Source organism: Littorina saxatilis, linkage group LG15 (genome assembly GCF_037325665.1).
Source record: "Littorina saxatilis isolate snail1 linkage group LG15, US_GU_Lsax_2.0, whole genome shotgun sequence".
Classification (NCBI taxonomy): Eukaryota; Metazoa; Mollusca; class Gastropoda; order Littorinimorpha; family Littorinidae; genus Littorina; species Littorina saxatilis.
Genome location: NC_090259.1, coordinates 3,263,469 through 3,282,779, shown reverse-complemented (window position 1 = coordinate 3,282,779; position 19,311 = coordinate 3,263,469). Strand labels below are relative to the sequence as shown.

The window sequence follows — 19,311 nt, the reverse complement described above, 5'->3', positions numbered from 1 at the left end:
GTGGGTGGGTGTATAAGTGTGGGTGTAAGTGTGGGTGAGTGTATAAGTGTGGGTGTGCGTTTGAGTGGGTGAAGAAAAAAGACAGAAAGAAAGCAGTTTGTGGTGCATGTTATAATGTTTCCTTGTAGTAAATATCAAGTTTGAACTTTCCACTGAATCTTTGTTTTTCTTAATGGTTGTTGTGCAGCCAAATGGCACACACACACACACACACACACACACACACACACACACACACACACTCTCACACGCATGGATGCAAGCACACACACACACACAGAATGAGTATGTCTGACATTGTCTTATTCCTTTTTCAACATGTTACACATTTTCCTGTACAAGTTGATTAGTCGTTGAGAAAGGCCGTCATATCAAATCCAAACATCTAATAATACATGTACATTACATCCTAACTTGACATTACATCCCTTCTAATTTTACAATATACAATTGTTATGAGCAGTCCATGGTATATATGCCACAATATGTTGTGTTAATTGCAACTTGTACACACATTACATGTAATTTTCATTGTGAGGCTCTTGAGGGTTTGCCTCGTGTCAGAATATGAACATAAGTCAACTTGGCCGCTGGTAAGACGTAATGCGTCGTCACACGTCCTTCACTTTCTGTACATGCTCTCTGTCACATACATCAACATACAAGTGTCATGTATGCATTCTAATGTATGCATACACGCATATATAGGATTATTTTTTGCACACACACACAAACACACATAGTATTTGATGTTTTGCTACAGATCATTGTCTCCCACACACACACTGAATCTTTGTCAATATCCCATTTGTGGTATAATGGAACCTGCCCTTGCGACTATCTCTTTGCTACGACCACCAGCCCATTACGACCGCGTCAAAGGATCCCTGATACGGTTCTGTCCTATATATAATTCACCTTTCCATAATGACCACCTGTTTTCTGGTTGGTCCCTCGGTGGGCTGTTATAGAAAGGTTTAACTGTACATGTGCCAAGATAAAGAGCCTCCCTGTTATAGAAAGGTTTGACTGTACATGTGCCAAGATAAAGAGCCACCCTGTTATAGAAAGGTTTGACTGTACATGTGCCAAGATAAAGAGCCACCCTGTTATAGAAAGGTTTGACTGTACATGTGCCAAGATAAAGAGCCTCCCTGTTATAGAAAGGTTTGACTGTACATGTACCAAGATAAAGAGCCACCCTGTTATAGAAAGGTTTGACTGTACATGTGCCAAGATAAAGAGCCACCCTGTTATAGAAAGGTTTGACTGTACATGTGCCAAGATAAAGAGCCTCCCTGTTATAGAAAGGTTTGACTGTACATGTGCCAAGATAAAGAGCCACCCTGTTATAGAAAGGTTTGACTGTACATGTGCCAAGATAAAGAGCCACCCTGTTATAGAAAGGTTTGACTGTACATGTACCAAGATAAAGAGCCACCCTGTTATAGAAAGGTTTGACTGTACATGTGCCAAGATAAAGAGCCACCCTGTTATAGAAAGGTTTGACTGTACATGTGCCAAGATAAAGAGCCACCCTGTTATAGAAAGGTTTGACTGTACATGTGCCAAGATAAAGAGCCACCCTGTTATAGAAAGGTTTAACTGTACATGTGCCAAGATAAAGAGCCTCCCTGTTATAGAAAGGTTTGACTGTACATGTGCCAAGATAAAGAGCCACCCTGTTATAGAAAGGTTTGACTGTACATGTACCAAGATAAAGAGCCACCCTGTTATAGAAAGGTTTGACTGTACATGTGCCAAGATAAAGAGCCACCCTGTTATAGAAAGGTTTGACTGTACATGTGCCAAGATAAAGAGCCACCCTGTTATAGAAAGGTTTGACTGTACATGTACCAAGATAAAGAGCCACTCTGTTATAGAAAGGTTTGACTGTACATGTGCCAAGATAAAGAGCCACCCTGTTATAGAAAGGTTTGACTGTACATGTGCCAAGATAAAGAGCCACCCTGTTATAGAAAGGTTTGACTGTACATGTGCCAAGATAAAGAGCCACCCTGTTATAGAAAGGTTTAACTGTACATGTGCCAAGATAAAGAGCCTCCCTGCCATTTGTTTGAGAATGAGACCTGGGCTCAATGACACTCTTCTTCTTCTTCTGCGTTCATGGGCTGAAACTCCCACGTACACGCATGGTTTTTACACTCGGACCATTTACCACAGTCCTCGACATATCCCACAGCCTGCCTGTTGGTTCTGTGGTATGTGACACGACCCAATAGACTGTTATGACACGTATAGACACACACTGGCTGTGACACACCGTGTAACATAGACTGCCTTTTGGTTTTTATGACACATGACAAAGCATGTACTATGACACATATAGATACACATTGGTTGGGGAAATAACTCTTACGGTAGCCTGCTTTTTGTTTGTTTATGACATGACAAAGCATGTACTGTGACACATATAGATACACATTGGTTGGGGAAATAACTCTCACGGTAGCCTGCTGGTTTTTGGCTCACGTAAGTGTATGTATACAGCCTATGCGATGCTAAACTTTGTCTGTCTGTGTGTGTGTGTATGTGATAGAAACTTTAACATTTGACTAAACACCGAAATACTAATTTTACCTGGTTATTATCCAAGCAACAGCTTCAAAATATTGAAGCAATGATCAACATTTCGTCGGCACGTATGTAGTTAAAGTGTGTATCCAAAGAAAACGGGTGGTGGGGGGTTTTGGGGGGGTAAAAACAGCTGACTGGTTTGTGTCGTGTGTGGTATGTAGACCAGGTCAGGGGTCAAGGTTAGGTCAGATCGCGTGAAGGATTGTGGTATAGATACAGTTATCACCGAGCTGCAGTTCGCCGATTCGGAGAAGACGACTCATGATTTCACATTGTTCGGTTTCGTAGCTCCAGAAAAATAGATAAAGAAGATACCAAAGGAGATTTCCTACAGGTTAATCTGCACAGCGTGTTTCCAGTGTCTGCGCGAGGAAGCGCTGTCGAAAGCGCAGTGTCGATCTGGCCATCTGGCAGTCGTGTCCCCGTAAGTACTAAAAAGTAGGCTACAGACAGACAGATCTAGATCTAGTGTCTCGCACTCTTGCACCGTATCACTTATGCTTACTGTTTCTTTCTTTCTTTATTTGGTGTTTAACGTCGTTTTCAACCGTTCAAGGTTATATCGCGACGGTATGCTTACTGTGTGTGTGTATGTGTGACGGAGTGATTGAGTTTGTGTTACTGTTCGTCGATTTCTTACGTGAGCCGTGAAGGCTTCGCCTCTTGTTTTTTATGACACATGACAAAGCATGTACTGTGACACATTTAGATACACATTGGTTGGGGAAATAACTCTTACGGTAGCCTGCTTTTTGTTTGTTTGTTTGCTTAACGCCCAGCCGACGACGAAGGGCCATATCAGGGCGGTGCTGCTTTGACATATAACGTGCGCCACACACAAGACAGAAGTCACAGCACAGACTTCATGTCTCACCCAGTCACATTATTCTGACACCGGACCAACCAGTCCTAGCACTAACCCCATAATGCCAGACACTAGATTGCCAATTTTAAAGTCTTAGGTATGACCCGGCCGGGGTTCGAACCCACGACCTCCTGATCACGGGGCGGACGCCTTACCACTAGGCCAACCGTGCCGGTAGCCTGCTTTTTGTTTTTTTATGACACATGACGAAGCATGTAATGTGACACATATAGATACACATTGGTTGGGGAAGTAGCCTGCCTTTGGTTTGGCATGTCTGCTTTTTCGAGAAAAGACGCAGCTAGACTCAACCCGAGTCAGTAAGGTTTGTTGCATTCATGCACATCAGGTATGATGATTTCAATCAAATCTCACATCTCTCTTCACATCAATCACATCTCACATCTCTCTTCACATCAATCACATCTCTCTTCACATCAATCAAATCTCACATCTCTCTTCACATCAATCACATCTCTCTTCACATCAATCACATCTCACATCTCTCTTCACATCAATCACATCTCACATCTCTCTTCACATCAATCAAATCTCACATCTCTCTTCACATCAATCAAATCTCGCATCGCTTCGAGACAAAATACACCTGCACTTGACATATGACTTGTTAACGTCACATTCAAATCAGCTACTTTAGTTTCAAAATCTCACATCACGTGGATAATATATACTATTCAGATCTGCTTACCCCCAGCACTTGACAAGAGTAATGGTCAAGTAAACAAATAGTAATCTGATGGCCAAAATAGTAACCCAGTTGTTACAGACGCCAACATTAGCAACACAAAACAAATTTGAAGCACATTTGAAAATCGTAGTCTGGACTCAAATGGAGTATTTTTCCCCCCAAAAGCCTAAAAAATATTAATAAATTACTCCTAAATAGTAAGGGTAAACAGGTCTGACTATTTCAACTGGGCTTCACACAAATGATAAAATATATCACATTCACGACACGACAATGACACTTTCAATCTTGTAAATCTCACATCACTTGGATACAAGGCACTGCTAGACTTGACGTCACATGTATTGGCCAGATTCAAACACATCTGCAGTTACAGCAATTTCAATCCAAATCTCTCATGACTTAATTGTAGACAACACTGAGCTGGGCTTGAAGTGAATCACAAGATAGGTCACATTCTCAAAACGTGAGTCACGCTACTTTCAATCAAAATCTCACATCGCTCAGAGACCACATAGAAAAGGAGGCGACATGAATTGAGGGGACGTTTTTAGCTCCATGAAATACCAGTCAGACCTGTTTCACGCTCAGGTCATGTCTTTACATGAATCAACACGTGACAGACCCGTCATACCTCTTTCAAACCATGACACACAGTTCATGACTTTACATGAATCAACACGTGACAGACCCGCCATACCTCTTTCAAATCATGACACACAGTTCCTGTCTTTCACATGAATCAACAAGATACCTCACGAAGCCTAATGCAGGTAACACCTCCGTTGCACCATTTCCAGAACTCTGACGTGTTCCTTGAAGCACACCATGACCGCTGACATAGGCTGGTGAAATGTGCATGGCATAGCGCCCAATCGACCAATTCCGAAAATAACTGTCGGGTTTGTATGGGTTGTGAAAGAGTGAATGCCCTTGCTTTTACTGGGACAAACAATTTAGGAGCCAATCGCAAGCGAGGGGTGTGTCGGAAACACGTGGACAAGGAGCACGTGTGGATTTATTTGTCCCACTAAAAGCAAGGGTATTCACTCTTTCACAACCCACACAAACCCGACAGAGTTATTTGCGAACATTGTCTTTTAACCCTGTGGAAGTGACGTCACATACCGAGAGAAGAGCGACTGTTTGAGATTCACTCAGTGGGACCGTGAATCTCACACAGGGCTAAACAGTGTGCTTGCCGTGAGCACATTATCACCTCCAGAGAGTTTCAGCCTGCCTCCTGTGTGTATTTAGACCAGCAGGCTTTCAGTGAGCGTGAGACCATATCAAGCGTGCACTAGACCATTTGAGATGCACGGTCTCCAGACGACATCAGACCACCTCGAGAATCTTGACGGTGCCCTGACTGTTGGCTGCGACCACCACCCTGGATCCCTGCAACACAGACAACGTCACACATCTTACACTGGAACACATTACAATACAACACAGACAAAATCACACATCTTACACTGGAACACATTACAACACAGACAACATCACACATCTTAAACTGGAACACATTACAAACACAGACATCACACATCTTACACTGGAACACATTACAACACAGACAACATCACACATCTTACACTGGAACACATTACAACACGGACAACATCACACATCTTACACTGGAACACATTACAACACGGACAACATCACACATCTTACACTGGAACACATTACAACACAGACAAAATCACACATCTTACACTGGAACACATTACAACACAGACAACATCACACATCTTACACTGGAACACATTACAAACACAGACAACATCACACATCTTACACTGGAACACATTACAACACAGACAACATCACACATCTTACACTGGAACACATTACAACACAGACAAAATCACACATCTTAAACTGGAACCCATTTTTAAGACATCAGAAACATCTTCAAAACATTGAGTCTTGAGATGTGGGGAGTCTTACAAATTGGGGGTAAATTTGCAGAAGTTATAAAATGAAGATCTGAGAAGCGAGTTTACACATGGGGGAAATCTTAAATTGGGGGGAAGGGGTGTGTGTCTAAAAAGGGGAGGGGGGGGGGGGGAGGTTAAGTTCTACTGTTTCACACTTTGACTTTCCCTCTGCTGATGATCAGCTGCAACACAACAATACCAACCGCACCATCAAAGCGCAGAAGAAACCAAAACAAAACAACACCATTCGCCCTATGATTTCTCACAGGACACAAAACAACACCATTCGCCCTATGATTTCTCACAGGACACAAAACAACACCATTCGCCCTATGATTTCTCACAGGACACAAAACAACACCATTCGCCCTATCATTTCTCACAGGACACAAAACAACACCATTCGCCCTATGATTTCTCACAGGACACAAAACAACACCATTCGCCCTATGATTTCTCACAGGACACAAAACAATATTTCCCCAGAAAGTGTGTAACAGAGGAAGAGTGTTGTATGTCTCACAGTGTCTTTTTGGCTCACGTAAGTGTAGCCTATGCGATCGTAACTTTGTCTGTCTGTGCGTGTGTGTGTGTGTGCGTGTGTGCGTGTGTATGTCTGTGGTAGAAACTTTAACATTTCGTCATTTGAAGACGTCACATTATGACGTAAGAGGGTTAGACGTCACGCGAAGGAATTACTGAAAGTCTCGGTCATTGTTATTTTGAGCGGGCCGAGACTAGTTGGCAGTCGTGTCCCTGTAAGTAGGCTACATGCAGACAGACAGATCTAGATCTAGTGTCTCGCTTTCTTGCACAGTGTCACCTATGCTTACTGTGTGTGTGTGTGTGTATGTGTGACAGAGTGATTGAGTTTGTGTTACTGTTTGTCGATTTCTTACGTGAGCCTTGAAGGCTTCGCCTCTTGTTTAGAGTGTTCTGATCTGTGCACTTGATAGTGTGTGTGAGTGTGTGCTAGCATGTATGCCTATGTCTGCCAGTTTGTTTATTTTTCAATCAGAAAGATCCGAAACAAATAATTGTACTGCAGCACCAAACCATTTGAATGATTCAATCAAGCCATAACAATGATATCAAATGCCAATAAGATGCAGAATGCAAAGTCAACACGCAGAGTAAGCAAAGTGTGTGAATTAACTCACTGGTTTCCAGGTGACGGCGCTGACAAACTCGTTGGAATCATCGTCCTTCCTCTCCTTCTCCTGAAACACACACCGCTACACCATGCACACTTTACCACACAATTATAATAATCATAGTCATGATAATACACTTACAATGTTATATTCTGAATTGCACCCCTTGCTAGAGTTGAGGCTGATTTACAATTACAGTCAAGCCCGCCTTGGCGACCATCTTTGGCTATCGACCAATTGACCATCTTTGGCTATCGACCAATCGACCATCTTTGGCTATCGACCAATCGACCATCTTTGGCTATCGACCAATCGACCATCTTTGGCTATCGACCAATCGACCATCTTTGGCTATCGACCAATCGACCATCTTTGGCTATCGACCAATCGACCATCTTTGGCTATCGACCATCTTTGGCTATCGACCAATCGACCATCTTTGGCTATCGACCAATCGACCATCTTTGGCTATCGACCAATCGACCACCTGCCCACCAAGACCACACCCCACATACCAAGTTTTGGTCTTTTTTGGACTTTATTTGTCAAGGTCCATGTCAGGCTTTTGAATCATTACTTTGAGAGTGACCCTTTACTAAAATTACCAATGCTGAAACATGGCACAAATCCAGTAGAAATGGTAACACAGGTGTGTTCTAGGTGTTTCAATGTGTAGTGGGTGTTTCAATGTGTAGTGGGTGTTTCAATGTGTAGTGGGTGTTTCAATGTGTAGTGGGTGTTTCAATGTGTAGTGGGTGTTTCAATGTGTAGTGGGTGTTTCAATGTGTAGTGGGTGTTTCAATGTGTAGTGGGTGTTTCAAGCATCTGCATTTGGGAGCTCCAGCCTTCCACAGTGGCCGCTCTGGGGGGATACGGGTTCAACATCCCGGGATAAAACCTTTGTGTACGGTAGTGCTTGTCACATATTTCTTGTACATCCACACACCTGGTAATTAATGTGTCGTGAAAACAAAGACTCACCAGAACGCTACGCACGGTGTCAAACTTGTAGGTCATTAGCTGTTTGGGCAAACCCTTGTAGTACATGTAGAGCGAGTTGTTCTCGCTCCCTGCAACATGAAACTCTCCATTGTCACCACAAAGCATACACTGGCATGGGGAAATCAAAGCTCAAAAGACAATCATTATGCATGAATGTTGAAGGCTGTGGCTAACAAGTCATTGTCAGTAATAATGATCACACATGAATGTTGGAAGGCTGTGGCTAACAAGTCATTGTCAGTAATAATGATCACACATGAATGTTGAAGGCTGTGGCTAACAAGTCATTGTCAGTAATAATGATCACACATGAATGTTGAAGGCTGTGGCTAACAAGTCATTGTCAGTAATAATGATCACACATGAATGTTGAAGGCTGTGGCTAACAAGTCATTGTCAGTAATAATGATCACACATGAATGTTGAAGGCTGTGGCTAACAAGTCATTGTCAGTAATAATGATCACACAATCATGAATGTTGAAGGCTGTGGCTAACAAGTCATTGTCAGTAATAATGATCACACATGAATGTTGAAGGCTGTGGCTAACAAGTCATTGTCAGTAATAATGATCACACATGAATGTTGAAGGCTGTGGCTAACAAGTCATTGTCAGTAATAATGATCACACATGAATGTTGAAGGCTGTGGCTAACAAGTCATTGTCAGTAATAATGATCACACATGAATGTTGAAGGCTGTGGCTAACAAGTCATTGTCAGTAATAATGATCACACATGAATGTTGAAGGCTGTGGCTAACAAGTCATTGTCAGTAATAATGATCACACATAAACCTGTGCACATTTACAGCACCAACAAATGGATACTAGTCACTTTATACACTTTAAACAGCCTATATACATAAATAAATGCAATATTTTCAACAAACTCTCCAAACCCAGTCGATACTCATAGCTAGAGCAAACGATCCATGTACTCCCCTTCCAAGTTAAATTTGGTAAGGGTCATATAGTTTTCATCATGCATGGTGGTCATCCAGGTTCTAGCTTCAAAATAATTCGTGAAAATCTCAACAAGTTGTTCATCTACAGATGGCAACCATCTGCTGCTCGGCCTTTCAGACTGCCTGAATATCGTTGAGTTTGTTCCATAACTTAAGTGATGCCATGTGGTGCCGAACATTTGTTCCCATGTATATGCACAATAGAAGTGGACATTTTAAGTTATCCTATCCCATCCCATCTCATCTCATCATATCGTATCGCTCAGGCAAAAAGGGTCAACAAAGCGACCACAGCTTGGGGTCCCTGACTCACCACACAGGACATAGTCACCATCCGTGGCCAGCCCCACAAAGTTTTTCTCGTTGATGTGACCGGTGAAGGTGTTGATGGCGTTGGGGCGACTTAGACTCCACAGTTTGAGCTGGCTGTCTGTTGACCTGGAACAAAAGACATCTGTTTAACGTCAATTTCTCTCTGACATTTCAGAGTAAGAAAGGCATCCACTGATACACTGATACAGTGATACAGTGATACAGTGATACAGTGATACAGTGATACAGTGATACACTGAAACAGTGGCACCCCCTTTTTAAGACCAGATTTTCCCCCAGATTTTTCTGTTCACAAGCTGTGTAAATTTACCTCCATTTCAAGACTCCCTCCTTTTTGAGACCTATTTTTTTCAGATTTGTGGAGGTCTTGAAAAGTGGTAGTTTCACTGTATTAGCTCCTGCTTAAAAAGCAAAAGTGAACACAAAAGATGAACAAATACCAAAGGGTTGCCACAAAAAAGTGAAGACTCATATGAATATCAGGAACCCCACCTCCTTGCACCCCCAAAGACAAAATGTGGCAGACTAGGACAGCATCTTTGTAAACCTCCTATAAATCCAGCATCAGTGTCAGAGGAGATCCTGTGATTGATCTAGCTTCCCATGAAGTGGTGACCCCATTGTGCTTTTTACACAGACTCTGATTGGCTGAAGACAGACTATATCCTTCAAAAGATTGGTCACATCTTACCAGACGATGTTCGTAAATAAGTACGATTTGTATGGTTGTGAAAGAGTGATTACTCTTGTTGCTTCTATTGAGGCAAGCTTTCCCACATGATATCACAGGCCAGTCACTGGCAAGGGGTGTGTCTGAAACACATGATATCACAGGCCAGTCACTGGCGAGGGGTGTGTCTGAAACACATGATATCACAGGCCAGTCAGTAGGGAGGGGTGTGTCTGAAACACATGATATCATAGGCCAGTCACTGGCGAGGGGTGTGTCTGAAACACATGATATCATAGGCCAGTCCCTAGCGAGGGGTGTTTCTGAAACACGTGATATCATAGGCCAGTCACTGGCGAGGGGTGTGGCTGAAACACATGATATCACAGGCCAGTCACTGGCGAGGGGTGTGTCTGAAACACATGATATCACAGGCCAGTCACTGGCGAGGGGTGTGGCTGAAACACATATCACAGGCCAGTCACTGGCGAGGGGTGTGTCTGAAACACATGACATCACAGGCCAGTCACTGGCGAGGGGTGTGTCTGAAACACATGACATCACAGGCCAGTCACTAGCGAGGGGTGTGTCTGAAACACATGATATCACAGGCCAGTCACTAGCGAGGGGTGTGTCTGAAACACATGACATCACAGGCCAGTCCCTGGCGAGGGGTGTGTCTGAAACACATGATATCACAGGCCAGTCACTGGCAAGGGGTGTGTCTGAAACACATGACATCACAGGCCAGTCACTGGCAAGGGGTGTGTCTGAAACACAGGGACAAAGAGCAAGTGTGGAAAGCTTGCATCAATAAAAGCGAGAGTATTCTCTCTTTCACAGCCCATACAAACCTGACAGAGTTATTTCCCAGCATCGTCTCTAAAGACGTAACCAATCTCTCTTTCACAGCCCATACAAACCTGACAGAGTTATTTCCCAGCATCGTCTCTAAAGATGTAACCAATCTCTTGAAGGACAGTTCGTTACAGCCAATCAAAGTCCACAAAAAACACACATGAGGGTCATCCCTTCAGCACAAGCTGGATCACAGGGTCTACTCTCACAAAGACGCTGGATTTGTCAAAGATAGAGAGGAAAATCAACCCTAGTCAGCCACATTCTGCCTATCCAGGTTCAAGGAGTGTGTTTTTGTCCCCTCTATTGGAGCAGTAGCTCAGTTCGTAGAGTTTTGGATTTGTGATTCTAAGGTCAAAGGTTCGAATCTGGGCCGGGACAGACATGGGTCAACTTTTATGTGCAGACTCAGAGAGGTATTCATGTTCCACCCCCGAGTCACCACAGTGGCATGTAAAAGACCTCTGTCATTGTGCCATCAATGCTAAACACGTAGACACCTGGGTAGCGTGACTTTGTTGCTGCTCACTTTCAACTGGGAGGAAGCGACCCGAATTTCCGAACGATGGGACAAAAAACAATTGAAAATGACAACAACAAAATGAACAGAAGGAGAAAAGGAGGCTACTCACGCTGACACCACCTCCTGACTGGAGAGGAACTTGACGTAGGACACGGCCTTCTTGTGGCCGCGGAACACACTGAGGGCTTGACGGGGCTGACGCAGGTCGTAGTAATGCACGCAGTGGTCTGTCCACACGTAAGGTGCAAGGTAAGTCAACAAACAGACACACACAGAAAGAAAGAAGAAAGGAACACACTGAGGGCTTGACGGGGCTGACGCAGGTCGTAGTAATGCACGCAGTGGTCTGTCCACACGTAAGGTGCAAGGTAAGTCAACAAACAGACACACACAGAGAAAGAAGAAAGGAGGCAACAACATGAAATGCACAACTTTTTATGTCATGAACACTCATACTTTTCAGCGCATTACCAATCGCATTACACAACCAGAATTATTATTCACATTCGCACATTTATTTGTCGGGGGGGAGGGGGGGGGGGGATGTACATTTTTTTTGTAAAGTTTCCATGAACCATCAAACTCTGACACGGATCTTAGCGAAAGTATTTGATGTTGGGCATGCTTATAAGGCCTAAAAAAAAAAATAGGTGTGGTTACGGTAACCCGACCTGCCCTATTTTTTGGGGCCGACCCTTTAACTTTTTATTACATTTGTCAAAAAAATACCCAAAACAACAAGTAAACGAGTGCAGAAAACGCAATGAAAGCGAAAGCGCCCGAGTCGCACACTTATTTCCCTGTCAAGTATGTTTAATTTGTACACATTAGAAAAAAAAAGTTTAAAAAAAAAAAGTGATTGCCTACCTTCCTACCCTATTTTTTGGGGTTATGTTACCGTAACCACACCTATAATTTTTTTTGGCCTAATCACAAAGGAGACTCGGGCACTCTGCACACACATTGACCCGCAAAAAGGATATAACCAATCCATCTCCACCTGAAGCAGTCAGCGGGATTCAAACCCCACACCTTCCACCTGAAGCAGTCAGCGGGATTCAAACCCCACACCTTCTATTTGAAAGGCGCATGCACCTCAGTGAAACCCCCCTTTTCAAACTTCAAAAAATCTGTAAAAGTATCAGGTCTTAAAAAGGAGGCTGACACGCCGGTCTCTACGCTACCGGGATGTACAGACCAGCAGACCCGAAGGCCAGGTGGTAGCGACTCTCGGGGTTGAACTTGACGCAGCAAACGTTGGCTTTGGCTTCCAGGCTCGCTACTGAGTGCTCGGCGTTGGTCGACCACAGCTTCACTGAAATGTTAAACACAGCATATACACGTTAAAACATAGGCTTGCCACTGATTCGTCAACTCTACATAAAACTTTAACACATGATTAGACACAGAGAAATGGTCAACTACAACTTATCAAAACATGAACGATGAAACGCATCAAAAATGTATTTTTTAGAAGTAAAATGACTATTTCTAAGAATACTCACCTCAATTTAACTAATAGGAGTTACCTTACTTACGAGTGCTAGACTGCTTCTCAGTCTAGCACTCGTAAGTAAGGTAACTCCTATTAGTTAAATTGAGGTGATGTATTCGAAAGAAATACATTTAGTTCATAATTGAACACACAGAATCAATAACAGATCTACACTGTTCTACCTGAAAGCATAGTCCAGACCTATTCTAGTGCCAGAAGAGCACAATCATCGCTATACCTTATTTTTCACCAAAATATGATTTTTGACACAGATCAAGACCACCATTTTTATTGGAGACTACACTAGTGTCGAGTTGAACTGTACCTGTCGAAATATTGTTGTCAAAAATACAGATTACATTAATGTGTCAATCATTTTTATTTAGAATTCTTTTTTTATTCTTTATGATTAAACGCAAACAAAGGTGCAGTATTTTGTATTCTCAGCCACCTCAAGTTTGAGTCGGACTCTAACGTCACATGGGTCAAAGAAGAGGAATCCAATGTTCCATGGATGCACAGTATGTTCACATACCTCTGCAGTCGTCGGAGCCGGACGCCAGGAGCAAGGGATCCATGTGATTGTAGTCCACACTCCAACACCGCTTCTCGTGCTCCTGGACACAGTCACACAAACCATTAAGCCCGCTACTAACTACAGCCCAACACAGTCACACAAACCATTAAGCCCGCTACTAACTACAGCCCAACACAGTCACACAAACCATTAAGCCCGCTACTAACTACAGCCCAACACAGTCACACAAACCATTAAGCCCGCTACTAACTACAGCCCAACACAGTCACACAAACCATTAAGCCCACTACTAACTACAGCCCAACACAGTCACACACACCATTAAGCCCGCTACTAACTACAGCCCAACACAGTCACACAAACCATTAAGCCCGCTACTAACTACAGCCCAACACAGTCACACACACCATTAAGCCCACTACTAACTACAGCCCAACACAGTCACACACACCATTAAGCCCGCTACTAACTACAGCCCAACACAGTCACACACACCATTAAGCCCGCTACTAACTACAGCCCAACACAGTCACACAAACCATTAAGCCCGCTACTAACTACAGCCCAACACAGTCACACAAACCATTAAGCCCGCTACTAACTACAGCCCAACACAGTCACACAAACCATTAAGCCCGCTACTAACTACAGCCCAACACAGTCACACACACCATTAAGCCCGCTACTAACTACAGCCCAACACAGTCACACACACCATTAAGCCCGCTACTAACTACAGCCCAACACAGTCACACACACCATTAAGCCCGCTACTAACTACAGCCCAACACAGTCACACAAACCATTAAGCCCGCTACTAACTACAGCCCAACACAGTCACACACACCATTAAGCCCACTACTAACTACAGCCCAACACAGTCACACACACCATTAAGCCCGCTACTAACTACAGCCCAACACAGTCACACACACCATTAAGCCCGCTACTAACTACAGCCCAACACAGTCACACAAACCATTAAGCCCGCTACTAACTACAGCCCAACACAGTCACACAAACCATTAAGCCCGCTACTAACTACAGCCCAACACAGTCACACAAACCATTAAGCCCGCTACTAACTACAGCCCAACACAGTCACACAAACCATTAAGCCCGCTACTAACTACAGCCCAACACAGTCACACAAACCATTAAGCCCGCTACTAACTACAGCCCAACACAGTCACACACACCATTAAGCCCGCTACTAACTACAGCCCAACACAGTCACACACACCATTAAGCCCGCTACTAACTACAGCCCAACACAGTCACACACACCATTAAGCCCGCTACTAACTACAGCCCAACACAGTCACACACACCATTAAGCCCGCTACTAACTACAGCCCAACACAGTCACACACACCATTAAGCCCGCTACTAACTACAGCCCAACACAGTCACACAAACCATTAAGCCCGCTACTAACTACAGCCCAACACAGTCACACACACCATTAAGCCCGCTACTAACTACAGCCCAACACAGTCACACAAACCATTAAGCCCGCTACTAACTACAGCCCAACACAGTCACACAAACCATTAAGCCCGCTACTAACTACAGCCCAACACAGTCACACAAACCATTAAGCCCGCTACTAACTACAGCCCAACACAGTCACACACACCTGTGTGGGTAAAGACACTTGGAACTCTTCACAAGGATTTCAGGATCTTTTTCTTGTACTTGGTCTTGTGCTTGTGTGTTCACACTGAAAAGGTAAGGCACTAGCAGGTCTGCAAATACGTTGACCTGGGAGATTTAAACAATCTCCGCCCTTAATCCACCTGGCGCGACCAGGATTCCAAACCTTCCACGTGAAAAGACAACGTCCTTACCGCTAGGCCATGTACCCGTCTACAGGATTAAAGAAATGACCTTGGAGCAGTGAGGAGAAAGGCGACTGACCTGAAACATCTTGACCCTGTTGCCGGTGTTGGCGTCCCACAAGGTCACAGTGCCCTCGTAGTCGGAGCTGGCCAGGCCGCCCTTGTGGTAGTTGCTCCACGACACACAGCTGTCAACACACAGTCAACAGTCACAACATCTCCCTTTCCCTTAGTCTCTGTATCTCTCTCACTGTCTCATTGTCACTCTCTCTGCCTCTCTCTTGCTGCCCTCTCCCCCCCCCCCCTCTCTCTTCCCCCCCCTCTCTCTCTCCTTTCTGTCTCCTTCTCTCTCTCTCACTGTCTCATTGTCACTCTCTCTGCCTCTCTCTTGCTGCCCTCTCACCCCCCTCCCCCCCCTCTCTCTTCCCCCCTCTCTCTCTCCTTTCTGTCTCCTTCTCTCTCTCTCTGTCTTTCTCTCTCCAGAGTCTGTGTGTGCGTGTGTGTGTGTGCTTGCATGCGAGTGTGTGCTGTACATTTGTTTGCATGTCTGTGTGCTTGCATATATGTGTGTGTGTACATCTGTCTGCAAGTGTGTGTGTGCTTGCATACAAGTGTGCGTGTGTGTGTGTGTGTGCATCTGTCTGTGTGTGTGTGTGCTTGCATACATGCGTGTGTGTGTGTGTGTGTGTGTGTGTGTGTGTACATCTGTCTGTGTGTAGGGGAGTGTTTGGGGCAGCAGGGGACAATCCAGGGTGACCAACCTGATTTTGGACTGACACAACATCTCCAGAGTGGGGTAGTGGATATCCACAGCGTCCTGTATCACAGTCTGGTAGTCATACACCTGGTGACAGTACAACACACACTTCACTATGTGCACAAAGTCTGGTAGTCATAAACCTATTAAAATGTCATAGGATTTCACTTTGCAGGGCTCCCCATACCGCGCGTCCCTGCGTCCTATTCGCACTAGAAGCTGAAAACACGTACTAGAAATATATGGAGGGGGTCCCTGGACGCACTCGATTTTAAAAGAGCGGGTCCTAGGACGCACTAAATTTCCTTTATCGTGCGTACCGTAGATACCATTTTCACACTGCAATCGACATTTCGCAGTACACTATACCTGACTACAATGTTTTGTAAGTACACCGGGACTTTTCGGCTTTTGGACCCTTGGGACCCTCTAAAATACTGCAGTGGGGGTCCATGGACCCTCTACAATTTAGAATTTTGTACATATATTCCAAACACAACCATGCAGTAGAATTTTGTACATGTCTAAACACTGATGACACTTAACACACATGATTCACTAATCTTGAAGTACTGAAGCAAACTGTGGGAGTAATTGTGTACTGTACTAAATAACATGCACTTTAAAATCTTACCTTAATTTTTTTGGTCACGCCAGCAATTGCGAAGAAATCACAGTCACGATCAAACTCGATGCTGCACATATAAAACACAGCATGAACACAGATGTAAAATATCACAGTCACGATCAAACTCAATGATGCACATATAAAACACAGCATGAATACAGATGTAAAATATCACAGTCACGATCAAACTCAATGCTGCACATATAAAACACAGCATGAATACAGATGTAAAATATCACAGTCACGATCAAACTCAATGCTGCACATATAAAACACAGCATGAATACAGATGTAAAATATCACAGTCACGATCAAACTCAATGCTGCACATATAAAACACAGCATGAATACAGATGTAAAATATCACAGTCACGATCAAACTCAATGATGCACATATAAAACACAGCATGAATACAGATGTAAAATATCACAGTCACGATCAAACTCAATGCTGCACATATAAAACACAGCATGAACACAGAACTTTAACCCCTTCACTGCCCACATTTCTGAAAACTAAATGGGAGGTAACCACTGTCCAAGTACTTGTAGGGGTTCTAAACACAGTTCTTTCCCATAGACCGTTCGGATAAGTTACTACCACGTGTTGAAAACTGTGTTAGAAATGTAGAACCGATCTATAGCATTCACAATGGCGGCCGAAAGTCGGACCTCAACTCGTGGACCTGTTTTCAAGCGATACAGTGTTCTGGAAGCTCTACAAGAAGTGATTTATGGATTACCACACAGAAGAATACTTTTATGGGCTGTAATGTGAGTACCGGTACCTGATGTTTGACACCAGTTTTAGCAGTGTTTTGTGTGGTTTTACGTGCTGCAATGTGTGTGAATGTAAGTCCGGAAACTGTAATTTTTGACAAAAATGGTCATTATATCAATTTTTACTATAACAATCACAAACAAAGTCCAATGATCATGTCATCCTATAATAGCCAAGGGTATAAGCAAAACACATGCCAAAGATCTAAGAGATATCTCAATAAATGATCGAGCAGTGAACAGATTAGTGAACCTACCGAAGAAAGCGAAATTTTGCCCTGGCACACAGCAATACCAAAATGCTGTTATACTGTGGCAGTGAAGGGGTTAATACTTCAAATCTATCAGGGATGGCCAAATCTATCAGGGATGGCCAAATCTATCAGGGATGGCCAAATCTATCAGGGATGGCCAAATCTATCAGGGATGGCCAAATCGTCCGCCCAATCACCAGGGGTGAGTAAAACATCCGCCGGGCTAGTAGAAACCGTCTGGCAAGTCGCCCGGCTGGCTAGCTACAATTCTGGTCCAATGCAACACTTTTGATTGTACGATCTAGTTTCAAAGCCTTATAAACAATGTAGATACAGCAACTGTGGTATGTACCGGGCCAGCAACATTTCTGGTGGGCTAGTGACTTTCGTGAAGTTACTCGACCAGCTGGCGAGTTGAAATGTTGAGATTTTACCATCCCTGTCTATGTAGCTTAATAAGGCACTGTGAATGAGCTCGTAATATCAGATATACACAGGACTTTGGTACTTCAATAATTTGTAACATATTTTCCTATCGTACCAGAAAGTGAGACCACCGACCTTGACACAATACTGGAGCTGCCGTTGAAGAGGTCGACAGCGTAGCTGAGAGAGGCGAGGGGACGGAAGGACGTGTAGCGCGTGAACTTGGCCAGAGTGTCGGTAAAGTCCTCCATCCTCCCCCCACCCCCCTCCGGTCCCCCCACCCCTCCGCTGGTTCGCATGTTGAGGTAGCAGTGCTCCAGGTCCTCGAAGTGCTGCGACATCTTCTTCCTGCGCTGCGCCAGTGACATCTGCAGCGACGATTGCAGCCTAGGCGGCTTGGAGCCCGACGCCTGCACGCACAAAAAGCACAAACATAGTTGTTGGGTATAATGATCGCTTGGGATGTTTTCAGCACAGCTTCGAGTCTGTTGGTTTTGGGTTCAAAGTCACCCCCCCTCCACCCCCCCACCCCCATACACACAGACAGACATTAGTACTGTTGAAGGAGTCCTCCCAGGCAGCGTCCAGTATTGTGGGCTGACCAGGGTCAAGTCCCCCCCCCCCACACCGTAAGACTACTGTTGAAAGAGTCCCCCCACCCCACACACACACAGACCTTAAGACTACTGTTGAAGGAGCCCTCCCAGGCAGCGTCCAGTATTGTGGGCTGACCAAGGTCAAATCCCCCCCCCCCCCCCCCCCACAGAGACCTTACCTTAGGACTACTGTTGAAGGAGTCCTCAGTCACAGGCAGCGTCCAGAATAGTGGGCTGACCAGGGTCAAGTCCCCCCCCCCCCACCTTAAGACTACTGTTGAAGGAGTCCTCACAGGCAGAGTCCAGTATTGTGGGCTGACCAGGGTCAAGTCCCCCCCCCCCCTACACACACACATACACACAGACACAGACCTT

At 44.4% G+C, this 19,311-nt stretch overlaps 1 protein-coding gene across 2 annotated transcripts in view; it reads right to left on the bottom strand.

The window, feature by feature from the left end:
• Positions 1–2,729: 2,729 nt before the first annotated feature.
• The window catches only part of LOC138948215 (E3 ubiquitin-protein ligase COP1-like), a 27,710-nt gene continuing 11,128 nt past the window's right edge, over positions 2,730–19,311 (bottom strand). Inside the window, exons 10-22 of one of the 2 annotated variants that reach the window (XR_011449929.1) lie at positions 19,309–19,311; positions 18,476–18,750; positions 16,887–16,947; positions 16,257–16,339; positions 15,575–15,683; positions 13,652–13,733; positions 12,820–12,936; positions 11,731–11,848; positions 9,551–9,675; positions 8,251–8,339; positions 7,276–7,335; positions 4,873–5,570; positions 2,730–4,806 (exon numbers count right to left, since the gene is read on the bottom strand). The exon at positions 19,309–19,311 is cut by the window's right edge and continues 84 nt beyond it. Coding sequence is in view for 1 of the 2 variants with exons in the window: in XM_070319718.1 (XP_070175819.1) it covers positions 5,508–5,570; positions 7,276–7,335; positions 8,251–8,339; positions 9,551–9,675; positions 11,731–11,848; positions 12,820–12,936; positions 13,652–13,733; positions 15,575–15,683; positions 16,257–16,339; positions 16,887–16,947; positions 18,476–18,750; positions 19,309–19,311 (1,185 nt within the window). In the remaining variant the exon portion in view is untranslated. Of the gene's footprint in view, positions 5,571–7,275; positions 7,336–8,250; positions 8,340–9,550; positions 9,676–11,730; positions 11,849–12,819; positions 12,937–13,651; positions 13,734–15,574; positions 15,684–16,256; positions 16,340–16,886; positions 16,948–18,475; positions 18,751–19,308 lie in introns of both variants that reach the window. The other variant, XM_070319718.1, reaches the window with a different exon arrangement.